At 40.2% G+C, this 18,182-nt stretch overlaps 1 protein-coding gene across 2 annotated transcripts in view; it reads right to left on the bottom strand.

Annotated features, from left to right (window-relative positions):
• LOC128894624 (heparan sulfate 2-O-sulfotransferase pipe) overlaps positions 1 to 18,182 on the bottom strand; it is a 75,631-nt gene that overhangs the window by 29,445 nt on the left and 28,004 nt on the right. For both annotated transcript variants that reach the window (XM_054156474.1, XM_054156475.1), the window contains exon 4: positions 12,874 to 13,022. In XM_054156474.1, coding sequence (XP_054012449.1) covers positions 12,874 to 13,022 — 149 coding nt within the window. The remainder of the gene's footprint in view (positions 1 to 12,873; positions 13,023 to 18,182) is intronic.

Raw genomic sequence — 18,182 nt, 5'->3', positions numbered from 1 at the left:
GCTCAGTCTACCTCTATTCACCATGACGTCTCATTTTTAAGCACTCCAGCTTTGAAATTCCAAGGACTCTGTCAGTGACCACGTTCCAATTGCTTACGTACGTCTTAAGTCTTGTAACGAACGTTTAATACAGTCGCAAACGTTCCATTAACCCCAGTAAATTCCGTGAAGTGTTCCGTCATTAGGCTGTCCCATCAATTATATCGAGCTGCTCTGCTAATGGACATCTTCCTCAATTAGGAATCGAACTCATCTCCATAATAATAGTCACGGCGCGTCTGCTCAACTTTGTGTACCATCAACTTCCGGGTCGTGCATCGGCATTACGACGGATACGATCTGCGTCTGCTCCACTTTAAATGTGACTATCAGATTTCTCCCCGGGGAGAATGAAAATCTCGCGATGCAGCCTCCTGATGTAATCGTTATCCGAATCCGATACGGTCTCTCCTGACTCGCAGGAAATGCTCCATTTCTTGGAGACAATGGTGGTGCGAACAATGCCGAAACTTTCGAAAAATAAAGCATAAAAATTATAAGGTAATCGTGTATAACAATACTGTATCATGAAGTATTGCAGTAGGTATGGACATACATATGGTACTGTTCGAAGCAAGAATTATTGATAACCTTAAGATGACTTTGGGGGTTGATTTATTGTATTATTGTTGTATTCGCTATCCTTAGAAGAGGGTATTATTATTGAAGAGGATTAAAACTTGGAATCTCTGGAATTAATATGGTGAATCATTCTTTTTCCTTGAGAAACATCTGATTAAATAGAGCAGTTCCTTTGGAAGCAAATAAATTTTCTTTCCCTTCGTGCTTGGAAAGGAAATAAAAAAGTAAACGAGCATTTACGCGAGTTATTTTAAATATTTAATTCATTCCAGCATTTGTATCAAAGAAAAATTGTGTAAGCGAAAGAGTATCGCATAATTTGCAATCCGATTTAACCAAGAACGAGACAGGTGAATGGTACCTTTATATCTACTCGTCCCGTACACGATAATATTCTGGAACTATCCGCAAGCGGATGTCGCATGTTCCGAGTCGATACTTAACGGAACAGCCTCTCTGATTTTCATCGTTTCAAGCTACCAAAAATAAACGAGTTTAGTAAGCTTTCAAGGGAACGCGTAGACTATGACACTTGTTCAAAATAAAAAGAACAGGTGTTTCATCGATCCATAATCACCGCCAGCGACATTTACGATAAAGATCAGTCGAGGCAGAGATTTTATTTCTAATTCATGGTAATCCAAGGGTTGGTGTATCGAGCGAGTTTTAAACGTGCACCAATTAAAAACCAGATACTCTGTTGCAATGCTTGTGCATCATTTCGCAGAAATAAATTCAGAAGGAAACCTCTATCTTCAAGACTCCGCAATTCAACAGACATGAAGCAATTATTTTAACTTATCTATTAATAAAAAGAACGAGTCTACGAAGAGCTTCCTAGGAAAAATCATGCCTGCAACGTCCCAAATTTTCACAGAGAATATACCTCTTCTCTAAATTTATGACTACTAAGTGAAACACATTAACTTGACATTTAAATTAACGTCACCTTCTAATTATTCCATGCTTCGATCGACTCCACGAGTCTGATCTACAAGGACGATGCGGCATCGCCAGGTGATTGTCAGAATTATTGGGTTTCGATCAGATTGCTTTCCACGTAACCTCTTCCTGGATCGGCGCGGTCCTTCAAGGATACTTCCTTGTTTCTTCAGCCCGGAGGAAAATCGCTCCGTTCTCCCTAATTAATCACTGCGTTTGCGTTCAATACGTTTCAGCTAACGGCGAGAGCGAACTGTAACGAGCATTGAGGCATCGGCGAACGTCCATGAACTCTCAGGCTCGGCAAAACAAATACCGGTAACAACCGCCCAACAAATGATTCCCTGATAATTGAAGAGAGATCGTGAGAAATGTGAAACCGTCGCGTGCGCCGCGGAATATGAACGCTGAGCGATAAAATTGATGGGTTACCCTGCTCCCTTGCGTCAGTGGTTTCAATCAGAGATGGTCAAGAAGAATAATTTAATATTTAAAAAAACGTACTGAGAATAGCAAAGAAAACGTAACAATTTACAACGTTTATTCGATAGAACAACAATCTTTCTACTTGGGAACCTTTCGACCTACATTTTGATCCTCGGGTACTACATTTCGAATTCTAAAATAATATAAAATGTGAAGGATTCGAATTAAAAAAGAAAATAGTACGTGCACGTGGATAATTACGCTTCAAAACGTTGATAACAACCGTCTTCATAAAATAAAAAGCATAACCGAAAAATAATCTCAAAGGGTATTTATATAATTTTCCTAGGTGTACGTAACCATAAAAATGTATAAACACCCCGCGTAATGTAGCTGTTAGTATCACCGTAATTGCAAGTATTAATACCGCAATTTACAAGCTGTTGAAGGGTTACGCTGGTTAGCATGTACGCTGATCGTCCATTACTACTCGGTTAATAGGTACTTCGTGCTCTAATTAAAAGGTAAGGGATTCCGGGTAAGAACTGCTTCGTTAATTTTCATTCTGATGTCGATGTCGATAATAAGCACGCATTGATACCTGGCGTCTTGGAAATTGAAAATGCAACAAAACTCGGGCAGCAACATGTTAATTGAACGGTTACCTATCCAAGGAATGCAACGAATGTGTATCGAAGATCGCTTCGATTAAACCTGATGCTTTCTTTCCCTTCGTGCTTGGAAAATGGAGGAAATCGGAGCGGAATCGAACGGAAACGTTCAGGTTTATTGACCTGAACAACTTTTGCGATAATTGGGCTGAGAATAGGGCGCAATACGTGTTCTTATATTGTTGATAAGTATCAATTTGATACTCCACACGGTGTAATTAAGAGAGTATCGTGGACTCGATGCAATCTTTTATAATTTAAATAATCCTCAGTCGTTTACGTTCTTGTATAATTAACTTCGTTCCGCAAAAAATTTGCGAGCACGCGCAGCGATGTGTGTCAGATTAAGTGCGTAGAAACACACCGTTCGTTCGTGTGGCGATTCCTATGGAAAATCGTCAATTGGAAGCTTTCAATGAAGCACTCAAGTAAAGTTTTGTCAAATCCTCTGTTTACTATTTGATAAATATTAAATATTCACGGAACAACTAGCTTAACAAATGAATAATTCTGAACTAGCGCAAGGTTCCCTCGGTCTTGACCGCGAAAGGTGTCCAACCCAGAGCTGGCACGTGACGGTGTTACGAACTGGATCGGGTCCGTTCGGACGATAACAGAGAATAGAAAGTACTTAGAATTGCAAAGCAATCGACCTGAGAGCCATTTCCGCGAGCGTGCGTCGTTTGTCAGATCGTGGACCCACTCGGAACGTTAGAACGTCATCCGTTGATCTTGATTCGTCGCGAGGGAGGCCACGGATACTTTCGGAATTGCAAACCCGATTGTCCGTTTCCATGGGACTGGTATTCGCGATCGTTCTGTGAAAACGGAACAATGCGATCCACGACGATTCTTAAGGTGCTTTGTGTCCACGGTGCCCTTGCACGACTTCGATCAGAACGTCATCCCAGTTTTTTTAATATCCAACGAATGTACAGGGTGTTGCGTCGCGACCAATGTTTGCGACAAGGTTGCTTTCGAAATGGGCATTTTTCTATCTATGAGCCTTTGTCAGGAAACTAAAATTGTTTAACGAAATTAATTTTCAAATATTTATCACATAGGGTCGATCTTAATCGAGCCTATCGAAGAATGTCTTTTCGATATTACAATGAAGAAGAAGTATAATTGCGAGACTTTCCAAAGTGCAGAATTTTATGACAGACTTCGTCATCGGGCAATTCCCGTTTTCTCCGTGGTTATGAATAATTATTAAACATTCTGAACGTAACAAAGCATTGTCGAGTAATAAGTTTCGTCGTAGGAAATGGAAAGTAGAAACCGGGATAATTACCGTGGCTGTCCTTTAATAATAATCCGTGAAACGAAGAAAGGATTTCTGTATCACTCATTCAGATATCTGTAATTAGTCAGTCTTGGAATAGCAGTACAATTTGTCACGCTTGGCTTAAGTACCGACCGTGAGAATAATGTTGAAAGTGGTTTTTATTAACAATAGAAACACGAATTATCTTCAATTTCGACCACCAGGAGATTCCAGGAGGCTCATTCTCCATTTCGATGGAAAGTGAAACCACAAGTCGAAAACTTTGAACTTGTATTATTTAAAATAACGAACCAACATTGGAGACTTTCTCTCATATCTAAGACTTAGGTAACAATTAAAGTAAAACAATTAAAAGGCAAGTATATCAACTATGATTTATGTTCAATTGAATATTACAGTAATCCTGTAGAAATAAAATGGAATAACTCGTGTCTAAATTATTGGAAATTTTTGTTCTTACTCTGGAACTATATATAAAACAACATACTCGTACTTGTTTAGCTGTGTTGGAATTTCAGTTCTTGCTGTACAATTATATGACGGAAATGGGTTGGGTTCGAGATAGCGGAGATTCTATCTTTCATTCGACATCGAGCCGAATGTAAAATTTTTTCGATACGAAGATAGGAATCATCTATGAAAATATTACGACAATAAGTCCTGATACGGCCGTACCTGAGGTACTTACGATCGTTCCCTTGTGAAAGGGACACCCATAAAGTATCCCCGATCTTCAACTTGACTATGAGGAAGTCACGTCCTGCATTCCATGTAGACAAGCGAAGAATTATGTTGCCTTATAAATAATGGCGAACAGAAACGGAAACAGTGGTAACCTTCTTATAATCCTGGTATAATCACGCGTATTTATCACCAATATTCAACGACAATTAACGAACAAGTTCCATGACAACGATGAACAGCAAGGACATTGCTTCTGAAATGCTACAATTCCGTCACTGTATGACAATTGAACCATAAGTATATATGTTTCAAGCTTCTTTCACAAAATGCTTCCGGAAAGGCCTTCAAGATTTTCTTTATTAATAACAAAATATACCTGTCGGAGTAATCACGATGTGTTTTATTTAAAAAAATCCTGACGTCCCTCTTGGAGAACCCTCCGCAATAATACTAATATTTACGAATGTCTATTTAACGCGATTTGAGCTATAATTTCTCAAAGGGAGCGCAGGTAGTAACTTCATACACGTTTTACCATTGAAACCACGATGTAATAATTTAAATCCACTTTAGTGTTTTAGCAACCGATCGTTAGAAGCGGCGAAAGTGATCAGTATAAAAAGAAGAGCTTAATCGAGCCCTCGCGTGAGAGGGTTCGAAAAAGATTAATGAGATGCTTTCCACTTCTTCGCGAAGTTGCGTTCGCACCTCTCCTAGTTTGCGATAACATCGCAAGGCCACAACTCTTAATACGTCCGCGCGGAATGCGCGCCGGGGCTTGTTCATGCCGGGGATCGAGATCGAGGATGAGCTATGGTATTCCGTTTCTCGATCACGAATACCACCGAACGCGGAAACGATACCCTGTTTGCGCCAACAATTACCGTCCCTCTGCTTTTCGTGACTTCGCTTCCACGATATGCGATTGTTACCGGTTTCATCCTGCGCTAGCCAAATAACTTTAATACTATTTTTTCTTCTTATTTCATTTCTATTATACATTTTTCGCTTTACAAGTATTCGTTACATTTTTTTATTTGAGTCCATCGTTAATTATAACGATCATGGACCGTCACTCTATTTTGCATCGCCCTTTCAACAATTATAGTAAAAACTGCTGTGTAATATAATTAATGCACCAGTGATTTCGATTGATCCTCTTTTCACCATGTCATTATTAGAATGCAAGAAGATCGACACCAGCAATCTTCCCTTCGAAAGTTACCTAGATTTCTTCGACTTCTGTTGCAACTAGAAAGTACGAAGATATGAAGACGTACTTCTCGAATCACGAATTCTTCTAGTAACCTCGTTTTCCTTGTATCAGTTACGTTTCCCTTCGTATGAGTGATAATTCGCGAGATACCTGTGTAAGCGTACATACTAAGCCACTCGAGTGTCGAATATTTTGAAAACTGATAAACAAGAAATTTGATGAACAAAAATTCCTAAATAGTTGGTGCGTATCAATCTATTTTCTCCCATCGTTTACGGGTTGAATTCGAGATAAATTCCAGAGAAAAGAAAAGTGTATCGTTTCGATGGTTTTCTGAGATCCTCGCAGTATTGCATAACCGGTGTGCTCTTTTCTTAAATCTGGAAATTAATTAATTAGCACCACTCGGCTTCAATTATCGCAGAAATTTAATCAACGCGATCGCGAGCAATTAAAAGAGGCATCTGCTCTGCCTTCCGCCTGTAATTTTAATTACGGCTGAAAGTAATTCGCGTTGCTTCTCTAGGCTGTGAATAATTTGCCGCAGGAAATAATTTCGATACTATCATAATTAGTCACGTCACAATGTCATTTCGACGTTTGTACGCATATCCGAATGTGTTTCGCTGTTTGCAATTTATTTTCGTTCGCCCGAGATCGTCTGAGTTTATAAAGAGGTGGCAATGGTGGCACTTCTAGAATATAAATTATAAAGTTGTTCTTTCATCCATTAAAAACGCGATCAGGGTGATACCCCTTTCCTTCGTCCAGTGGAAAGTAAACAGAACTAGCCTGAAAGATGACTGAAATGGAAAGACGGTAATTACAGTTCAGAAGTTAATCGACGCACGATTAACTCGCTCTAAGATAACACCACTTGCACCAAGAAGAGGCAAGTTCCAACGAGCTTCCTTTCACCCTCTGACCAGTCGATGGTACTACTTAACTGGCTTGTGAGAAACGACACACGATTGAACTTTCATTTACATTGAACGATCCACTCATTCGCCAAGAACGATTAATCCATTTCTCCTTGGAGAAATAATTTCTTGTGATTTATTTTTCCTTGCCCTTTTCTTCTATCCAAACACGTTCCCTTTCACCTCTACTCGTCGACTGCAGCGACGGGTTGTGGGTTGGATCGATTCCACTTCTATTTTCCATAGAGCTTTCGTGATTTTCTTATTTCTTTTCCTCTCTACATCGATAAGAACAGGACGTTAATCAACAAAAATACTCTTATGGTATAATGAATTTCTTAATAGTACTCTAGCGTTGGAAACATTATTGCGATTCGGCTAATCTTCCAAGCATGCTTCTCGGCGAGTTCTTCTATAGTGGGATTGGAAAACGGAAGTGGCTGGAATTTTATTAGGTATAATCTATTTCTTTGATACCAGCCTGGAGTGTCTTGTCGTGTGAATCCTCCAGAGTCACGCCATTACAGAGGAACATTAATAACCTCGGTGACTTTTAATCCGGATGTGGGATTATTTCGAACTTCTTCATGCCAGGTTTACCGTATTTTCACCGTTCTGGATCCTGTCAGCGACGTAACGAGAATTCCTCCGTCTTGCAATCAGATGCCTTGATTTACATGACGATTAGTCGCATGGAACTAACTCGAGACTGACCACACACGTTGCACACGGGATATGTTTTCTTAATCATCGCACCTATTAAGAAAGTCCATAGGCAGACGAATGTTGCTAATGAAGTTCCGTCCATCTTCCACAAAACGCAACTGCATTCAGTCCTGAACGTTACCAACGACAGCACAACATCATCCTCGTACATTCCTCATCCTGTCATCGAACTGTGTATCTTCCTGCTTGCTTACTTCTTTCATTATCTCGGTAACGACGAACATGAACGTGCACAATTTATTTCGTTTCGACTAAAAAAGAATCGTTGACGATCTCGTCTAAACTGATATTTATCACTTTTAGATTAGCATAGACCCTATAGTTTGTAAGACCCTCGAGCAAGTGGCCAGCGTCATTACATTTTTTGTTAAGAATAGACAGAATAAAAAATTGTTGTCGAACCAATCTAGATACAGCGGGTGTAGAAAGTATTCGTACACCGATCAATTTCCAAAAAAACTATGTAAAATTGTAATTTATTAACTTATTTTTTATAAACAATGACATTCTACATGTTCTAGGAAATCTCTAGGATAAATAGATTACAAAAAAAAATAGCTATTTATGTAAGTTGCGAAATTAACAAGAAAAAAACAATTAATCGATAGAAATATTGAAGCAATAAGTATTCGGACAATTGTTTAAAAGTACTTTCCTGGAAATTTGATATTTTCTAATTCGCACGGACCAATAAACTAATGTGTCTACGTTACAAACTCTGCTGTAAATGGTTCATCATAAGAATCGTACAAATATTTTTACCCACTTTTCGCACTTTTTTGTTAATTTCACAAATTATATTAACTAGTAAATGTTGTTTGGACTATATCTATCTTAGAGACTTCGGAGAATATGTAAAATATTGATTATAAAAAAGGAAGTTAAGAAGCTACAATTTCACAGAAAAGTTTTTTGGGAAATTGATCGGTGTACGAATACATTCTACACCCACTGTAGGTTATTCTGCTAGGGGATTCATGCTGGAAGTTATGGTCGCGCTTTCTTCGAGCGCCATATGCTCGTGCTATCTGTTTCACCGTTGCACGCGATTCTTTATTTATTATAACAACGATAACGCATCTAACTGCGTTACTCGTTGCTCGCGATCGCGATTGGTCGCATTCAGGGAAAATTTCATGCAAAGTTATGCAATCGTCGGGCGTTGGTTCTCACGGTGGAGGAAACGCTTTCCAAACTGGTCTGACGGCATTGGTATTCATCTCTTGGACGTCGGAGCAACCGGAAATCGCGTTATGCGGCACGTGAGTTCGCATTCATGGAAACCGTCATGAAGCCTCCGTGATATTCGGTGCCAGAGATGAAAGAGATTCGGACTTTCCTTTCGTCCTAATTCGAGGGGACTACTTTGAAACGATGTCTTCTTTGGGAATTCATTTTAAGGAGATGAATGCGACTCCTGGTTTGCTCGCCGTACCAGTGTTCAAGTGTCCCTCGAAGAGCAAGGAAACTTTTTTCCGTTGGGCGTGTGCGTGTTAAAAATCAACCACCACGAGGATTCTCAAAGGACCGTTTGTAAGAATTTTAATAAAGAATGAAGATGTGGAGATTTTCGTGGTTCACTTTGAAATTACAGGTTTTTTTAACTCATTCAATGCCAACTATAAGTTTACATTAATTCCAATTAATCAAGAAATAAGTTTACCTTTCAGTTATGAATTACGAGAGAAGGAGAACGCATATTTGAAATAATAGTATGTATTATTTTTCAAAAGTCACAAATTTAATATAAAATGCCCACTATCCGTAAATAAAAATATTGTTTTCTCAGTCTTCAAGATACATATAAACATGGCCCAGAAGGGAAAGACCGAGATTACATCCGTTCTCTCGGAATTAATTCCCAAAGACGACCTTACTTTGAAACAATCGCCAGTCTCGGTTTCACAATTAGGCGCGTGCGTCGCGATTCCATCGGCGGTATTCCATATTTCAAATTGTCCTTAATGAGAGTGCCATGCATTCTGCTCATGGTAAAGAGGAATGCTTCCTTCATTGACAATAAGTGGAACGCTGGAAACAAGGTCAAGAGATACGAACTCTCTGAGCTGAGCGAGACATCCATTCTCTCGAGGCAAGGCCCGTGTGCTCTGCGATAAAAAGATCTCACGCAGCGTCGTTGGAAAATCATGGCAGAGCACTAGCGTTATCACACATAGGCCTCACTAACATTCCAGTGAGGATGGAGCTATTCTTCGAAACACCCAAAATCATAATTAGGAATTGCAATTCAACGAAGGCCTCCTCAGGAGTTTGATGAGGAATATTTATTAACAATCCCGAAGGTTGCTTCAATGTTAAATTCTTTTAAATAACTTGAAATTCAATGGTACGTTCTTGACGCCGTTAAATTCCAGTATAAGCGAGAACACATTCTTTTTACGTTTATGCTTCTAATTACGCTCTACTCACGCGAGAAGAGAAAGCAATTAAACATCAGGAAGAAGTTCATAGCGACTAACTGTTGTAATTTGCGGCTCAGAAAAACTTTAATACCTTCTTATTTGTTTCACGTAACCTTTTATGTTATAAATATTTAAATATTTCTCATTAGCTTCTTATGCTGCTCGTAAACTCTTCCCTTATGTTTCCTCTCGTTTACTATATTCCACGGGCGATCGTTAGGAACGCTAATAATCGCACGTTAATTAATCAAAGCAACGAATACATCGTGAATTATCGAAACGTATTTTGTCGTGGTCAGCAATCTGCATTCTTGGAACCTGATTCTACTAACGAACGCTCGAGAAATGGAGAATTGGTCGCGTCCTGTCTTCTTTGAGCAATTATCGCAGCCTTTGGACGTACACGGTAGCTACCGATGCCTCGTTTGTTTACGGCAACACATATTTCACCGAGAAAACGATTAACGACGTCGCGTAATTATTACTCGTAACCAACACGGATTAAGAGCAGCCTGGAAATCGCGGATGTAAGACGGCGTGGCGGTTGCAAATTGGACGATTAATTCAAATAGTTCCAGGTCCGTCGCGAGGAACACTCGAGGCAGGATAAATGAACCATGTTCCGCATTGAGAACAAGTATCCAGGCGGTGGAAAATAATTTCCATCGATTAATTTCTTACTTCGTCTCTTAATTTAACTTCGAGATCGCTCAACCTGATTCTAGAAGACGAGCAAGCCATTTATAGATCAGATGCAAAACAGGTGTACAGTTATGGGGATGCTTGAAATCTCAACAAAGTAGCAGATCTCGAATATTTTCAGCAACAATTGTTAACACTTTGAGGGAGTCAACAAAATGACAAATTAGAAGCGTTTACAAATTATGAATATTCCTGTTGCAACAACCAACAACAAACCATTAACCCTCCAGTTTCTAATCAATCTTTGAGGCTCTGCTGTAGCAACATCGTTATAGTACATGTACGTAGCTTCGAGTGCCAAGTACAACACTTCCTTAATGAAAACAAGAAAAACGATTCTGGCACATCATCCTGCCCTACACTTTCGATTTCCAATATCCCCGTCGAGCCACTCACTTTCGTATGCATACTCGGAATATTTCTAATTATACAAATTGCATCGCCACTGTTATCGTAACGCAAGATCGTCGGGACTGTCGGGAGCCTGTCAGAAAAAGCGCTCCTCGCGGTGAATATTCAATTATTAATATTCATAACCCCGAAGCTATTTCGTCGTCCCTGTTTTGTTCCTTTTCCCATCTTTATGCCAACCCTTGTTAAATATGAAGGTGCCATTCATCTTCGCGTACTGGGGAAAATTTCTAACGGAACGTCTGCACAGAAAAGAATTCCTTCTTCCAAAGGATCTGAAATGAAACTGTTCCATTGTGTTTAAAATTTAAATAAAAGCTTTGTATTCTTTTTGTAGAGTTTGAATAAAATTCTATTCGTCGCACTATCTAAGATACAAAAATCCAAAGAGTTAATAAGAAACTACATATTAGTAATAATACAGCCTTATAGCGAGAAGAGGACACCGTATGATTAATAGTGGAAACGAGGAAAATGAAAACAGCGGTTGGTTCAAGGGAAAACGTTAGACGTAGGTTAACTAATTAGCGCGTTAGAGATAAACGAGGGCCCGGATACCGTTACGTATCTCGCGAATGCGAAATGCTACCCGCAGGAATGATAATAATCTAACGATACACATATACACGCACGGGCTCGGACGCCAAGTGCACGCTTCTCTCGACGACGAACGTGTACTCGGTACGTTCCCTCTCACACCTTGACCTTCTTCAACCCGGGAAGTCGGGATCCTCCTCGGAGAACAGAGAATATGGTTGTGTGCGATGGCCAGTGTTACACTCGCCTCAGTGTCAGTTCATTGTCTCCCGATTCCACGAGGCCAATTTAGAAATTTCCTTTCGCACACTGAACTGTCCTGTTCTCCTTTTAATTCTATTCTATATCCATTTAATGATAGGAGCATACCTCGATTAGAGATTAACAGACTACTAGGAGGTGGAGTGTCAACATAAAATTGTTTAAATGTATAACACGTTTCAATGAGCAACAACGCCATGATACTATTTTTCGTTTCTGTTATTTCATTTTTCAAATCGTGTACAGTCCTGCTGCTGGATCCATTTCCATAGATCCTCGGAGGGATCACTCCTCAGAGTTCGCTACGGCCCGAGAAACTTAAGAAGCAGCCTCGTAAGTGAGATCCGTCGCAGAGGTTTCGATATAAATGTTTTTTGCAGCAGCAAATCCAATCCAAGCGTTCAGGCGAAGCATCGATTTCGCGAGGGACAGGTATAATAAACATCTCGATACGTATCGCATTTCAAACGTTAGCCTATGTTCTACTTCTGACCTCGATGGCTCCATTCGACGAGTGCCTGCAGCCATAAAACTGCAGGGTTTCGAGAAATTCCAACGCGTCCCATTTGTCACAGACGAAGATATATATATATATTAACTCGTTCGAAAGTCGACATTCCACGAGCAATTCGTGACTCTTGCACGCATTGAGATTCCGTTCGTCCAGTGTTTTACTCCCAGATACACAAACAATCGCAATGCAGCTGCTTTTTACTGGAGAAACAGTCTATCGGGACGACTTTCTAATTGAACTTGGACGCTTCAAGTTTTCTTTGTATAACATCTCCATTGGATATAGGTCATCCGTCTGACAAGGACTGGATTTCTTTCAATGATTCTGTGAACGTCACCCGAGGGACGTTATTTTTACGAGACAGACTTGCGTCTGATAAATTGACTAAACCGAATGAATTCTTCTTCGGAAACAACCCTTTTGCGCTTTCGCCAGCCTAGATAGTTACAATTACCTACTCTGACTTGTTGGTCGCCATTGGAAGGATTTAATGGCAACGCGTTTTCAGTAATGTGGAACAGTGAAACTCACCGTATGAGAGTTGATTTTCCGGCAGCATCTCGTCCTCCCCTGGCTGGAGGCGAACCTCCATCTTCCGCAGGCGCGAGTGCAGTTCCCTCGTGTGCAAGAAGAGAAAGAGGGTGCTGGAGATCGCTATCAGCGCGATCAGCTCGATGGTCCTGCAAAAGAAAAGAAACGGAATCAAGCATCTGTCCTGAGTTAGGTCTGGGTTAAACCCGATAGGATAGAATGAAAGATGAAAAGTATAGATAATGAGTTTTTGGTTTAGATCTTGGCAAGGTCCGGTTTTCAGTTAGCTCTGGATCCCTTGCAAAGTATAACAGTTAAGGGGGTACACGCAGTTGCTACAGCAAAAATTCAACAATTTTTCATAAATATCTAGCATTTGATGTTTAAATATCTAGAATTTGTCAGAATATCATAAATATCCGTCGCGTTTGCATGTAATTATCCTAAAGTATAGAGTCAATGAACTGATGAACATCAGCGACCATTAGAATCCTTTTCTCGAACTGGATTGTCACGAGTGGACTGCGATGTGGGTTGTCAGCGTCGAAGGAAACAGGGCATGGTAGAGTCATCTGTCTCGCAATTGATCATTCTGTTCACGGAGATGCTCTACGTGCGACCTGGTTTCCAAGGCAGGAAGCGATCTCACGTCGACCGTGAAAGAACCACCGTCGTCGTCGAGGAGATGCAAAACTGCGCAAGGATGCACCGGTGACTGCGCTCCGAGGCGTTTCTCTCTTTGGGTGCACGCCGCGCGGTTTATGACTTTATGGAACGGCTAATTAAGATGTGTCTTACTTTATGGTCCAAGAAGGGAATGTAAAAAGTAAAAGATCCTTGCGGTTCTCACGCACACGTGCGGCCATTACGAGTGTCGCTCAAACAGGATCGTCAAACGATCACTCAGCTGATTAATTGCGGTGATAGTGGTGAGGGATAATTATATGTGATAGTTCTATTTCAAGCTGTATTCATAAATGAAACAATACTCAGTTCGTACTTCGCGTCTTTCCATATTTAACGAGTGCAATTCTATCTTTATATCAAAACGACAGTATCTTTCGTATTCGATCCCAAAGGATCTTCGCCAGGAGATCCTGATAATTAGGCTGCGGATTTTAAGTATTTGTAACATGCCAAACGTAACCAAGAGGTACGTGCGTTATGCAAAATGAAATAACAATTACATTAAAGTAATTGTACAATATATCTTTTTGTGCGTTTTTCATATTACTGTATAAATGCATAAAATCTACCGATAATACTTCAATTTATCGTACAACATAACGATCCTAATAAACATTAAAAGCCTCAACTGTCCAGAGACGATACAATTCTTCCTGGCTACCAACAACCTTTGCGACCAAGTGCAACCCTTCACCCGCGCAAGAAGAACCCTCGGTTACATGTGTAATAGGTTCATTACTCTGTTGCAAGTTTGTACCATAATCTAAGATCTCTGGATCCTCGTCTACTTCCTTATTCTCCGCGTAGCATAGGTGGTCTTTATCTCCCGCATTTTTTCAAACCTTCGAACGTTGACATGCGCCACAGCGTTGTCGTATATGATTGTGGCGCGGCATAGTCGTCGTCCGCGACACTGTAACTGTACAAACCGGAAATTCCAGTAAACGTTTCTCGCGTGGCGAAACCAGGTCTCGATTAAGAGGGTCCTTCTCGTTTCGAACAATGCAGAATTCCCGTAGCGTCACGCTATACGCCTCGAGCAATTATGGAATGTCAGGTTCGTCTGTCGGTATCCTTTTCCAATTTGTTGGAGCCTCTGCTCGAACACTTCCGCATTGAAAGTCTATCACGCTGCGTCGTTGAAAAGTGAACAAACGTACAGAGAGTATTGCACTCGTAACGTATGACGCAACGAATGAAAATTTAATACTAATTTAATATCGGGACATTTAATTTGAACATAAATAGTGGAGAATGTTATGTCGCCGTTGGATTGGTTTCTGAGCCTCGTGCTGGTGTTGGTTCATTTAGAAACCTTTTTTCCGTGAAATAAACAGCGATGGAATAGATTGAACTTGATCATTTCTGGAAATTCAATCTTGGGACGATGAAATTAATTTCACGAAATTTGCGAATTTTTGTCATTTAGGTATTGCTGAGTCTTACTTCATCAAGAGATTATGATTATGGCATTGACCGTCTTCTGGTTGGCTATTAAGCTGCCCCTAAACACGTCTCAAACTCCATTATAGGCAATAAAAACCCCATGGAACAACGACATTAAAGGTAATTACACGCGAGGGCTCAACGATCGGCTTTCTATTATAATATCTCGGCAGAAAAATTGTAGCTAGTTTCCACAATATCGATAACACCGATTTAACGCTTGATTTAACCGAAAATCACTATATGTAACGTGGGACGCAAATAGAATACAAAAATATGTAGAAGAAGGATGTAACAATTTAGAACAAAATTATAGAACGGAGGAATTATAAATAAAACGTCTTAACATCTCTGAGAATCGATATTAGGAAGCAGTATTACACGCAACGGTGGTTATTCAAATTCAGGACCAATCAGGGTCACAAGAGGCTTTGATAACCATTGTTCCCGCGAACAGTTGACAATATAACAGCGTGGGAGAGCGTGATTGGCAATTTTCATGCAATCATACCTGCGGCTGAAGCTAATTGCTGAAACTGTTAGACACTTATGCAACGCGTTACGATTCCAACGGTGAGCTTCGAGGTTCTAAACTGTCGTGTCTCGTAGACCGTGAAAACCACTTATCGAGGTTCACCCTAAAATCGAAAAAGCCATCGTGTTAGATTTTTTTCAACGATAGCACGCTCCGGGGAGCACGATTAATACGTTGAAGAAACTCTACACTTCGAGCAACGGAGATCGCTTATCGAGGCGAGGAACAATGTTAATTGGTCAGTCGCATATTTAAGCAAAATGCTCCTCGTTTAGAGGTATTTAATATCGAATTAATCGTTGTATAATTATTAGAGCATTCCCGTAATTATTACTCATTAATGCCCGTCAATTACCAAGTAGCTGGTTATTAATTTGAAAATTATTTCATTACTACGATTAGTAACAAATGGGGCTCAATGGTTTCCTTGAAAATAATAAAACATGGGGGCGATTTTATTATAGTGTTGCACGAAGGAACGAAGGATCTTTGCGTAAAATGAATATTGGATAATCTTCTGTGAACGTTAGGACCTGGAATAATTTCTTCAATTCACAAAAAGAACAAAAATAATGAAAAGAGACATCCAACGTTGGTGTCTGAATAAAATGGTTGGAACACCTACAGAAGACTCAATTTTCTTCCGAATTGAACAATAGCGTCTCCTGCTCCCAGACTACAGATACAATGACACAGAATGACACGCTATTCTCTTTTTAGACACGGAATTTAGAGCTTCTCCATCCAAAAGGTCATCGACCTCTGCTGCTCACAATATCAAACTACGAATGTGTTAATCAACCATCGTCGAGAAGAAGTTGAACGAGCGTGAAACAAAGAAGAGCTGAAGAGGTCGCGTTAATCGGAACCATGATCCGTTGCCGGCTTCGAGTATCAGACGATCTGACCCTGTGGTCCCTTTAGCGGGTAACACGTGTGCGGTTTCCGGAGTCGTCGAGGCTGTATCTAATGCTCGTGAAATTCGAACGCTATGGAATAATGCGGGTCCGCTATGTGGAGTAATCGCGTTTCCATATACGAGGTCCTCATTATGCGCGACGATAACCTATCCGTGGTGCACCTATGGCTGGTACCACGCTGTCCATTTCCAGGGGCCTTCCAAAGGTCGGCGGAGGCTCCAGCCATGTATCTTTCAGAGACTCCTGGTATATTAAACAGCTGGAAATGTTATTGCTGAAGCTTCCTGGTATTGGATCCAAACGCATCAAATTTGCTGATTCGAAATGGTCGAAACTTGGATTTCTTGCATGTCTTACAGAAGGAACGCCTAACACCTCGCTATTACATTCAAAGAATCTAAATAAAAATTATTTTTCTACTATTCGATATACGCCTAATAAACGTTCAGTAACTTCCACTAAGTCAATAGTTCGAAAAAAATGTATTCGAAAAAAATTTTCTCGAGTACAACTATGATTTTTACGCGTCCAATGTGGTTTCCTCCCTTAAACAACTGGTAACGCTGTCACTGAATAATCCTATCGCCATGATACCGACACTGAATCGGTCTACCTAATCGTAAACCGACCTAGGCTCAACGAATTCAGCAACGCAGAACCACGTTCCGCCAAGCGTGTTCGTGCCCTGTTATAATGTAAAAAAATGCAGGAAATACAGCGATAGGCAATCGATTAAGGTGCTTGGGAGTTTGACTATGAAGCCTATCCCGTTTCTCGAGAAACCGCTCGAATGTTCAGCCACGCGCGCTTCGACAATCACGCTTGGGAGAAACAAGCGTGTGGCCAGATAAAGGAAAACGAGAAACGAACGGTATCGGTCACTAGACGCAGTGTCAACGACATACAGACCGTAAGGTCCAGAGAACAGTGTACACAACGTACAGTTGGTTTAAACGACGTGTCCAAACCAACTACACGCAACATTTCCGATCGGTAGAACGGGATCGGTGACGCGTCTACCAATTGGGAGTCGAAAGGCGCGAAGCGTGGAATCGTGATGTTCGTTATATAAAAATGCATAGACAAATGGACTGTGGGGTGTTTGAACAGATCCTGCGTCACCTAGCTAAAACTGTAGGTGGTAGCAATTATAGCGTGTGTCTCTAGAGGACGTGGGTTGGTTAATTGCAGCTGCCAAATGAAGAAAATGGTTGCTATATATTTTCAACGAATGTACAATTTTAATGCGAGGATTGGAAAAGGCGATTTCTATCTATATAGAAGGTACATTCAATTTAACACTAAACCTACCACGATCGGTCAAAGAACCGTTTTCAAACTTTTGTATACAGTTCTTATATGCAATATATGAATTATATGCAATTGTTGCATGCATTATCCAATTCAATTTCATGTAAAATATTTTTGCGTTATTTGAAAAAAGTGTCTTTAACCCTTAGAAGCCTTATTTTACAAATTAAATATTTACAAAGATATCAATGTATTTATAATTGGAACAATTTTGACAGCTGACGTTTACTTTTTTAACTTTTGTTCAAAAGAACATTATGCAGCGGTAACATAAATACAGCCAGATATTAAAAACAAACCAATTACAAGTGTACAATTCGATTTTAAATCAATCATTCGTTTCATTCCGGTAGAAATAGTTACACATGAACGTCTGTAGGTTTACTGTTAAAAAAATGTGGACTGCTAAA

Source organism: Hylaeus anthracinus, unplaced genomic scaffold (genome assembly GCF_026225885.1).
Source record: "Hylaeus anthracinus isolate JK02 unplaced genomic scaffold, UHH_iyHylAnth1.0_haploid 4, whole genome shotgun sequence".
Lineage (NCBI taxonomy): Eukaryota > Metazoa > Arthropoda > Insecta > Hymenoptera > Colletidae > Hylaeus > Hylaeus anthracinus.
The sequence above is the reverse complement of the archived record's forward strand: the minus strand, read 5'-3'. Positions and strand labels throughout refer to the sequence as shown.